At 38.2% G+C, this 10,958-nt stretch overlaps 1 protein-coding gene across 1 annotated transcript; it reads right to left on the bottom strand.

Moving 5' to 3' along the window:
• Positions 1 to 891: 891 nt before the first annotated feature.
• On the bottom strand, positions 892 to 8,812 carry LOC134611992 (protein kinase C delta type-like). Its single transcript, XM_063456372.1, has 12 exons — positions 8,686 to 8,812; positions 7,367 to 7,452; positions 6,762 to 6,932; positions 6,554 to 6,645; positions 5,380 to 5,442; positions 5,100 to 5,235; positions 3,135 to 3,293; positions 2,683 to 2,811; positions 2,073 to 2,474; positions 1,651 to 1,839; positions 1,229 to 1,417; positions 892 to 996 (listed from the first exon to the last, which is right to left on the bottom strand). Exons 1-12 carry the CDS (start codon positions 8,810 to 8,812, stop codon positions 892 to 894), a joined length of 1,848 nt encoding a protein of 615 aa, XP_063312442.1.
• Positions 8,813 to 10,958: the final 2,146 nt, after the last annotated feature.

The following is a 10,958-nucleotide window of genomic DNA, read 5'->3' on the forward strand; positions in this document are numbered from 1 at the left end:
TTTTGCCTTTCAGAATATTTGATTTAGTTATTTTTTTATGTTAGTTCTGCCGTGCAGTGTTTAGAGAACACCAGAACAATCATCACAATGAAACATACATAGCAAACTTAATCATGCATTTATGTATCTATTGCTCACAAACTCTCCTGGTTGTAAAGACATTAAATGCCTCTAAAATGGAAATACTAGATTAAGATAAATATCTGATGGAGTAAATCTCCCTCCTGTGTTTTGCTGCAAACTATCCATAATAAAAAATAAATAAGACATCCACTTCAGATTGGTCATTTTGATCTTTATTGGACACTATCCTGATAACATATCAGGACAAACGTCCAGGATCTCAGGGCCATGTTTTCAAATATTTTCCGTTATTAATATTAGAAAGCTAAATTTTCTAATTTACTGGAGCAACGTTAATAACACCTTATTTTCATACATTTTGCATGGCAATATTGACTGCTCTTTCTATACCTGATGTCTCCTGAGAAGGTCCTGCTTGGCTCATCCAGTTCAGATTTTCCTTTTTTTTTAGGAGTGGATTCTGACTCACTCTGGTTCTCTTTGAGCCTTCTCTTCCTTTTACTGCTGATGGTAAACCGGGAATTGCTGTCTCCTGTTAAAGGGGAGAAGAGGATGAGTTTTTTCTGCAAGCCATCCACATTAAAAAACTTGTCAATTTCAGATTTGTCATTTGTCATTATTGGACACTATCCTGATAACCCATCAAGAAAAGATCTCATTGTCAAGTTTTAAAACATGTTTAGGTATTCATAAAATGTATTGAGTCAATGCTGATTACACCTGATTTTCATACCTTTTGTGTGGCAATATTGAATGTTGTTCCTACGCCTGATGTCTTCTGAGAAGGTCTTGCTCAGCCCGGTGAGTTTAGATTTTCCGAATCTTTTTTTGAGTGAATTCTGACTCACTCTGGTCCTCTTTCTGTGTCCTCTTCCTTTTATTGGCTCGCACTGCATCTGGGATTATTTTCTCCTGTTGCAGGGAAAAAGGGGATAAGTTTTACTGTAAACCGTCCACAATAAAACCCAGAAATCGTCAATGTCAGATTGGTCATTTGGGTCTTTATTGAACAATATCCTGATTACACATCAGGACAAACGTCTAAGATTTCTGGTCAAGTTTTAAAATAAATGTAGTGATTCATATTAGAAAGCCCAGGATTCAAATTTATTGAGTCTATGCCAATAACACCTGATTTGTGTACCTTTTGTGTGGCACTATTGGATGTTGTTCCTACGCCAGATGTCTCCTGAGAAGGTCCTGGTGTTGGATCATCCTGTTCATCTTCTCTTTTCTTTTTTGGAGTTAATTCTGACTCACTCTGGTCCTCTTTCTGCTTTCTCTTCCTTTTCTTGCCTCTCACTGCAGGTGACATGCTTGGGATTGTTGTCTCCTGTTACAGGATAGAAGGGGATGATTTATACTGCAAACCGTCCACAATAAAAAACAAAAAAACGCCAATTTCAGATTGGTCATTTGGGTCTTTATTGAACAATGTCCTGATTACACATCAGGACAAACGTCTAAGATTTCTGGTCAAGTTTTAAAATAAATGTAGTGATTCATATTAGAAAGCCCAGGATTCAAATTTATTGAGTCTATGCCAATAACACCTGATTTGTGTACCTTTTGTGTGGCACTATTGGATGTTGTTCCTACGCCAGATGTCTCCTGAGAAGGTCCTGGTGTTGGATCATCCTGTTCATCTTCTCTTTTCTTTTTTGGAGTTAATTCTGACTCACTATGGTCCTCTTTCTGCTTTCTCTTCCTTTTCTTGCCTCTCACTGCAGGTGACATGCTTGGGATTGTTGTCTCCTGTTACAGGATAGAAGGGGATGATTTATACTGCAAACCGTCCACAATAAAAAACAAAAAAACACCAATTTCAGATTGGACATTTGGGTCTTTATTGGACACTATCTTGATTACACATCAGGACAAACATCCAATATTTCAGGGTTGAGTTTTAAAATAAATGTAGTTATTAATATTAGAGAGCCCAGGATTAAAATTTATTGTCAATTCTAATTAGCAGCTTATTTTCGTACCTTTTGCGTTGCAATTTCGGATGTTGTTCCTATTCCAGATATCTCCTGACAAGGTCCTGGTGTTGACTCGGCCAGTTCAGATTCTTTTTTCTTTTTTGGAGTGAATTCTGACTCACTCTGGCTCTCTCTTTTCCTTTTTTGTGCTCTCACTGCAGATGATCCTGCAGTTGTTGCCTCCAGTTGCAGGGGAGAAGGTGCAGGTCCAGCGGATGATCCTTCTACTGTTGATGGTTCCGTGGAGTGGGCTGCAGAAGACTTGGCAAAATTGATCCATTTGGGGTTGATGTAACTGAACCCATCAAATAGCCTTTGATCTTCTGAATCAAGAGATTCCTCTGAAGAGTCTTTGGATGATAATTTGAGATCCATGCTCCCAGATTCTTCTAAACTCTCTGATGATGTCTAGATAGAAAATATATAAACAATGGTGTTCGTATATGTTAGATAAATATCTTGCTATGCCCCCACTAACGTTAAATCAACACAGTTGGGAAGCTCAGAGTACCACTATTCAAGCAGATATGTTACTGAGGGAGGTCTTTTCACAAAATGTGGGGCCCAGAAGTGACATTTCAGCCTTAAAGGTTCAGATCTGTATTCATGCACTTACTGTGCGGAGAATAGAAGGGGGGGTAGTTCTTCTGGCCTCTAGTTCCTTCCAATCAATTGACTGGAAAAAGGGATGGTCTCGAATATTGCCATTTTTCCCCAGGCGGTCAGATGGTATCTTGCACAGAAGCTGTAATGACAACAAAATACAGTAAAATCACTTCTGCCCTTACACATATCCAGCACATACATAATTTACATATAAGCAGTTAAAGTTCAAAATCACTGAATATAAGTAGTATTTTTAGATGAATTATACATTCAATAGCACTTTGATAACATTTTAGATTATTATTCTTGTTTCTATTACCCAAAATCACTTGATTTGTTATTGATGCACTTTATTAAATAAAGTTAGAGATAATATCATTATGCTTTTTAAGATATTATAAATTGAATAATTCATATCTTCTTTTTTCATGGTATTATCCTATAACGTACAATCAAACCTACCCGTTCTAAGATATCGCGTTCCTCAAGGCTGACATCTGCTGGTGTGTCTTCATCTGCATGGCCGCATTGAAAGACATTATACCCTGTAATCATCTTGTACAAGATGACTCCAAAGGACCACCAGTCAGCCCCAGCATCGTACCTTTCTAACCTCAGCACCTGTCAGAAAATATAGAGAGAAGAATAATTGACAAACTAGAACAGCTACAATTTCTGGGGAAATTGTGTGAAGGTTTAGAGCAGCTATTGCTAACACATACAAGTGTTCTTGCCTCCACCAGTAGTCTACAACTAGGGATTGAGCGATTATCGGTTTTACCGATATTATCATCCGATATTCGGTATTTTCGGCAATATCGGTATCGGCCACTAAAGATACCAATATTGCCGATATTGATAGAGTGAGAAATGCATTTCAACGTTCATTTATTTATATAGCACATTTAATTGCAACGTTGTTGCCCAAAGTGCTTCACAGTTATATTAAAACATACATTTATAAAAACATTAGCAGGTGTACAAAAGGCCCTGTCTATGACATCACTTGCTGCTCCAGTCTGGCAAAGGTCAGAGTATTTTAGCGGTTGCCATCTTCAAACGGTCGTATTTTAAGAGCTTTATATTGTGAGAATCACAAGACCCAGACCTAAATTTTGATGCATAGTATGTCTCTGAAGTATTAAAAATTAACTCATTATTAACTACATTTTTTCACTACCTTGGTAGTTCGTATGGGTAAACCCCATTATGAGTGTTCCCTTATAGCTTCCACCTCCTTCCCCTATTTCTATTAAAAATTAAGGCACAGTCGCAGTGTAGGAATAGCACACCAATCGGAAAGAATCCGCACGTTTCGGTATATTACTGTCTATGTAGCGTAACAACTGTGGGAGGAACACTTAACTAAATACAAAGAAAACCTTTCATAGTAACAAATACATTAAGATATTGTAGAATACAGTGTTGGAGATGATAAATAGATATAGTATTTTTAAAAGAACTGAAATATTATATAACACATTGCTTTCTAATATTATTCTTCTCCTTTGAAAACTTGAAAAAGAGTTAAACTGACCACATTTTCCTCAGAGACTCGAGAGTTCTTGAGTGATGCCCTTATAGGAAAAGGCATGAAGTTCAATGACATTCTCACGTTCCTATAATTTATTGGAGATTTTTCTACTCTATCTATAGATAATTCCTAGTATGTAGTTTATTCCTGGTTGGTAAAAGGATACCTGACTTGCTGTCACTTTATTCTTCTTTTCAGTGAACAGCATGCCAACCTACTGGATAACTGCATACAATAAGTACAACAATTTGAACCATGTAGCGTCTTTTTCAAGCCATAGGTGAATCAATGCAATAGTGCAATAAATATGTGGAGTATGTACAATAGCCCTGAATGTTCACAGTAGTTAGGTAACAGCTTTAAAGAGACCACATGTTTAATGACCATAATAATATAATACATATAATAATGTGTAAGCTAAAATATGAAAAGTGCAACAATATATATACAGTACAATATAGAATAGAATATAAAATGTATTCAAGATATTAATTCATAAAGCTATATCCCCACATGAATTAGTTTATGGATTAATTCATTGTGCATATTTACCATATTTTATATCTATATAATGCATTTTATAATACATGTTTTCACACGTTTACATTTTTGCTTACACTTGATGATATTGTAGCCAATAACTTTGTGGTCACTTTAAGATTGTCCTATTTGCAAGTATGTCTTGCTAGCCAAATACTTAACATTTGTTTAGATGAATACCCAATTAGTGTCGCATTATTTTGACCTTTCTGATCTGAGCCGGTGGCATAGCAGTAAAGATGACATCTAACGGTGCCAAGAGTAGCTGCAAAGTCACCCACTACACTAAAAACTTTTTATTTTTTCAGTCTACTGGCTTGAACATTCCCTATCATTTACAGTTTATTCCTTACCTCTGGAGCCATGTACCCTTGTGTGCCGGCACCGAATGAGTCTGTGTAGTCGAATACGTTTTCTATTGACAGACCAAAATCAGCTATTTTGAGGTGACCCGATCTGTCTAATAAAATGTTCTCCGGCTTAATGTCTCTGTAAAGAAGGCAGTCCTTATAAATGAGTGATGAAGCTTCAAGATTGTGATATAATTACACAACATTAATTAGAAATGTGAAAATGTTACATTCCATATAACAAAGAACATGTAATAGATATTGAATAAATACTATAGATTACCTGTGGATTATTCCATGCCTGTGTAGGTATTGCAGCCCACATACAAGTTCAGCAGCAATAAACCTGATAGAAAGAAAAGTGAATCTTTTATTAGCCACATTTCATTTTAAAAACTCAAAGTATGTTATGCTGTAATACATTTTCTGGATTTAGCACATTTGCCCTGATATCTCCTTTTCCCTCTTACGGTAATTTTTAACACATCTCTTGTTTCTCTTATTGGGTTCCTTAGAAACAATGTTATCACAATCCCTCACTCTCCCCCTGCTCACTTCCTTGCTGCAAAATTTACACTTTGTAAGTCACCCTCCTGGGAAGCTGTCAAAGTAATGTCAAACTTTGCTTTGGTGAGATATACTTGCCCCAGCCTTTTGCCTTGTGACTAATGAAAAAGTGGTTGCTTTGTATTGGTGACAGTGGAAGCTATCACAAATCTAGCAATTACACAAGCACCTGGTTGACTAATGTAATGGGAAGGGAGGAGATGGTATAAATAGTATTATCACTGGGTGAGCTACTTCTTGCATTGGTAGGCGATTCAGCATAAATATACAGAGAGACTTAGATACAGTGTTGTCTGCCAAGCAAAGCTAAGCAAATGTCTGGAATGGTGGGGGAAAGAGCGATATCATCATATACCTCACCACCACAACCAAGACCAGACATTGGGACACTACTTGGGTACTCTACTCTATGTCTTCAGTAAAGGTTGTCACTAATGCCACCAAAAATCTCTGCTTAACTGTTTTTTGGGGATGGAGCGGGGGGAAGGGTTACCTTGAATGCATAGCGCGATGACAACAGTTGTAAAATATGCACAAAATCATATGTGTGTCCAGGGTTTATATAGCCCCTGGCGCAAAATCCAAATATCTCTGGATGTGCAGTGTTTCTAGCTAAAACACCTCACAGCCAGATTCCTTCCTCCATTACAACTTTAAAAAGCAGAAGTGATCATGGATGTTGGAGTAACCTTTTACCTGTAGAGTTGGGTACCAAGGAACCTGCCTGAATTGTATTCAGAAACTTACCTTTTTCTTATTCCTTCCTATCTTTCACAAACTGTTCTTACACCTATCTATACAAATCACTATGTCTCCTCAACACTATTTCATTCCCAGGACACTCTCCTATTGACCTCTTTTATTTTTAAATATCCCCTTTCAAGCATTACCTCACTGCGTCGCGGTCCAGTTTCCCATGCCTATTCATGAATTGTTCCAGATTGCCTCCATTCACATATTCCATGACAAAGAAGACACGGTTCTGTTTACAAAGAGAGATAAAACTAGTCAAAAGAAGAGTCTACATAAAATCATGCGTGTTTTATCTTTCTTGTAATTAAAGAGTGGATGGATAGACATTTGATGTTATTTTCTTACCTCTGTCTGAAAACTGGCATATAGGTTGGTCAGGAAGTGGCATCCAGTTGCAACTTCCAGCACTCTGCGTTCTAGTAGAGTCTTGTCCATATCATCATCTAGCAGCATCTGCTTTTTAAGAATCTTTACTGCCACACTTTGCTTAGTGACGTTATCTGATGTCAACATCACCTGGAGAAGACACAGAGGATCTTAGGGCTGAAGATTACTGGATATTTATGATGAGAGGTAAATAATTTATTTACAAAATACAATACCTTATACAGTTGTAATCAAAATTATTCAACCCCCACTGAAAATCAGGTTTTTGTCAAAATTTACAGACTTTCAGTTGTTTGAAATGAACAAATCAAAGAAAAGCAAAGGAAATAGCTCAACACAACAAATGCTTCAAGTTGTTTCCCCAAATTCTGCACCAGGGCCCACTCCGCTACTGCCTGAAAGCATTCTGAAATATTCCTTTAAGAGTAGGAGTAAAGCTAAAAGAAAAAGTTTACACTAAACAGGGACAAAGTAACTCAATTGAAGTTTCAATATGTTACAGGTTGGAGTTTGGGGATCTGTAGAGAGCAATAAATTGTATTTTCAGTTTAAATATTACATACCTTTCCGTAATTGCCTTCACCAAGGAGGTGATGGAAGGTAAACCTGTCTAATGAAATGGCAGGTAGTTGTTCATTATTTCCATCTACTGGAGAGGGCGAGAAATAAAAGACATTCTTAACAAACACATATAAATATTCTTTGATATATCCTGAAATAATGTATTTGTGCTCAGTATATATGATCATTTTAGCACATAATGTTGTACTAATTGTATTCAACATGCTGTATTATACATAGTCACTGGCTACGCAAAGTTTATTCAGTAGTTCCCCTACTCCTACCCCACCCTTGGGGATATTTAAGTGTTTTGCTCCAAAAAGTGGCCTAAAGTGTTAAAGTTGGGCAGTCACCATGGAAACCAGAGCAACAACCAGGCACATGCCACTGGTGGCTTTTCCCATTTTAAAATTTTGAACCAGTTTTAGAACATAGCTCTTTGATAAACCTCTCCCCAAGGACCATGAAATGTGCACGTTTCACACTATTGAACGGAAGTGTTAGCCAAATCCACTGCCTGAACTGTGTGTAGTGTGCACGATGTACAACTTTAGCGCTTTATAAATAAAAAATAAACTAGGACATTTCATGTGAGTGTCCCAGTGCTTCGATACCAATTCAATACCAAAAATGACTAAAGATTGTAAATCAGTAATATTATATATTCATCTTAACTATCTGGAGATCAGGGCAATCAGCCAGTGATTGTGGCATTGTGAATATGCCAAGCCTATGGTAGAGAGAGCCCTCCACGATAGAGGCAGAGTGTGAAATGGGGTGTTTATTGCAGCTATCAGCTGATACTGAGCAAAGGCAGCATGTATGTAATATTAAACTATTGCTATCTGCTAGATTGCTGTATTTTACACCGGGATGTATAGCTTATAGATAGTGTCAGTGGGTGATATGTTTATTTATTGCACTTGCAGTACATTGTAACTACACTATTTATTGCTCTTTCTTCTAATGCACCCAGTGATACTGTCAAATGTGCTGATATCAGATAAAAGTAATTAGTAACAGACACTGAATCTACAGGACAGTAAGACCCTAATCCTAAGAGCTTACATTCTGCTGGAATGTGTCACTGAAGACAGTATATGGCATTATATGGTTATAGCTTTATATAACTCGATGTGGTTTACATTGGGAGGTAGGTACCAATACTTTGTTACATTGCTTTATATGACAGTAATCACTATATCAAATGTAATATGATTCATTTTTCTTTCTTAAAATCCAATCTCCACTTTCCCTTCATATCACTAAAAAGAGACACCTACATCTATTTGGCCTCTTCTTCCAATATATTGATTCTCACCTTTGGGGTTCTTACTTTCCATTTGCTTCCTACGCTTTGCATTTCTGCATGGTTGTTTTCCTCTAGTTTGCTGTTTCTTTGGATTATCAGTCTTTCCCTTTCTCTTTTTGTTCTTGCCCTTAGTCATTATTGGTTCTCAAGCAATACACCAAAACCAAGACAAATAGGCAAAATAGCTCAGCAAGAAAATTTCCTCCTTAACACTCAGAGGCACTAGAGAGAAATGTCAGATCACTGCAGCTTTGCATGATGTCAGCCAGACATGACTTGTGATGTCAATGAACAATCAAAGTGCTATGCTGTAGGTTGACAAGACATTTATCGGTGTGTGTTTATATATATATATATATATAAATAATTTATAGTGGCAGCTCCAAATCTTGAATTTATTTTAATCTGTTGTCTGAGTCTAGAGGGGGCCGTAAAGGCTGATAGTGACAGAGAAATGGTGGTAGATACTAGGAACTGCATTCCGCCTGCTAGGGACACTACGTCGCCCAACTTAGAACGCCAGCCACCGCCCATATGTAGGGGCTAAGTGGGGACATTAGGTCCCCTCTGTTAAATAGTAATAGCCCCCGCCTGACACCAAGGGGTTCGGTACCCACTGACCACAGAAATGGAAATTAGTATGTACTCCCGTTTATTTAATTTAATAGGGCAAAGGGTTGGACACTGCTCTGTCCATTTCCCATTATTTAATCTAAAGTTCCCCACCTAATGCTGGGGGGATGAACCGATCCCTACATCCCTGTCCCCATGGAATTTGGGATTTCTAGGGACTGTGCAGCAATGGCTGCCTAGTTACTAGTTTATTACAGCGAGCAGCCACTGGCTGCTCAATATTTAGTAGATATATCTCCACTCGTGGCCTAGAATGTCGGGGCATGAGGGAGGTTTATAATACCCCTTATGGTTATATGGGGATTATATAGGCCATTTAAATTATTTAATATTTTTGCTAACCAGACATTAATTAGCCCTCACATCAGTTAATTATTTAAACTATTTGTTTGCTGGCTGCTAGCACTGCCAGGTGACAAACAGTTTGGATTTTTCAAATCCGGGACCAGATTTGAAGCATTTTAACAATATGGGTCTGAATTTCAGTTGACCAACAGTATGTCTGGCTGAAATCCAGACCAAATTCAGGCTCATTCGAAGCCTACAGTGCAAAATCCATAAATTATTAAAAAGCACGAACAACGTCCATATTTTGCATTGTGAATGGCGCGGTGCAGCTCGGGGTGGATTTTTCCTCTTTAGTACAGGGCTATTTGGATTAGTGAATCACCCTGATAGTATTTAAATGTAAACAGATAACTACTTTTTAAATTTGTTTTGTTTTTCCTGTTGGATGTATTGAGAGTTTGCAATTTTTTTCTTGACCTTGTCTCTTTACACATAGCTGAGGAAATTTTTAATTTCTGCTGCTGGTAAAACGTTGATAACTAACACTTAACATCTCTTACGAAAGTCTTGTCAGTATGATATGAGTTGCTAATAGTAGGATTAAGCAGTTTGGAAATTGCTGCAACTCGTTAATGTTATCAGCAGCCATTTAAATGAGTAGCGGCTTGTTGCATACCTCCCAACTTCAGCTCTTGGCAACTCGTGACGCATTGGCGGAATTCTGAGAGGGCGGCAGCAGTGAGAGAGCTGTGTCACTAGTGACGCCCACAGTGTCAGAGTACCCATAAGGCGGCTTAGGTGGCTGCCTAGGGCCCATGCTCAAACAGAGGCGCTTTAACACCCTCATAAGTACACTGTTCCATCAACCCAAACACCTATTTCACACTTTTGATGCTCTTCTTCGCCCTTTTACTCCCCCTCCTTCTACCACCTTGTCCGCCACAAACTTTGCATCTCACTTCACTGAGAAGATCTCTACTATAAGAGAAGAGATCACTAATCTTTCTCCTTCCCCTACCAATACATCACCCAACCCCACTCCCTCCACCATTCTACACTCATTAGCACCTGCTACAGCAGAAGAGGTTCGTGCTCTGCTCCAGTCCTCCCGCCCCACCACCTGCTCCTTTGATCCTATTCCCTCGCATCTCATCCGCACTTTGTCTCCCTCTCTTGCTCTTCCTCTCACTAAAATCTTCAATCTCTCCCTTTCCTCTGGCAGATTTCCCTCTCCCTTCAAACATGCGGCTAAGGTGCTGGTCCATGCTCTTGTTCTCTCTCACCTTGACTTCTGCAATACCCTTCTCAGTGGTCTTACTTGTTCCCAGATTGCACTGCTGCAATCTATAATGAATGCGGCA

This window comes from Pelobates fuscus, chromosome 5 (genome assembly GCF_036172605.1).
Source record: "Pelobates fuscus isolate aPelFus1 chromosome 5, aPelFus1.pri, whole genome shotgun sequence".
NCBI classification, from domain to species: domain Eukaryota; kingdom Metazoa; phylum Chordata; class Amphibia; order Anura; family Pelobatidae; genus Pelobates; species Pelobates fuscus.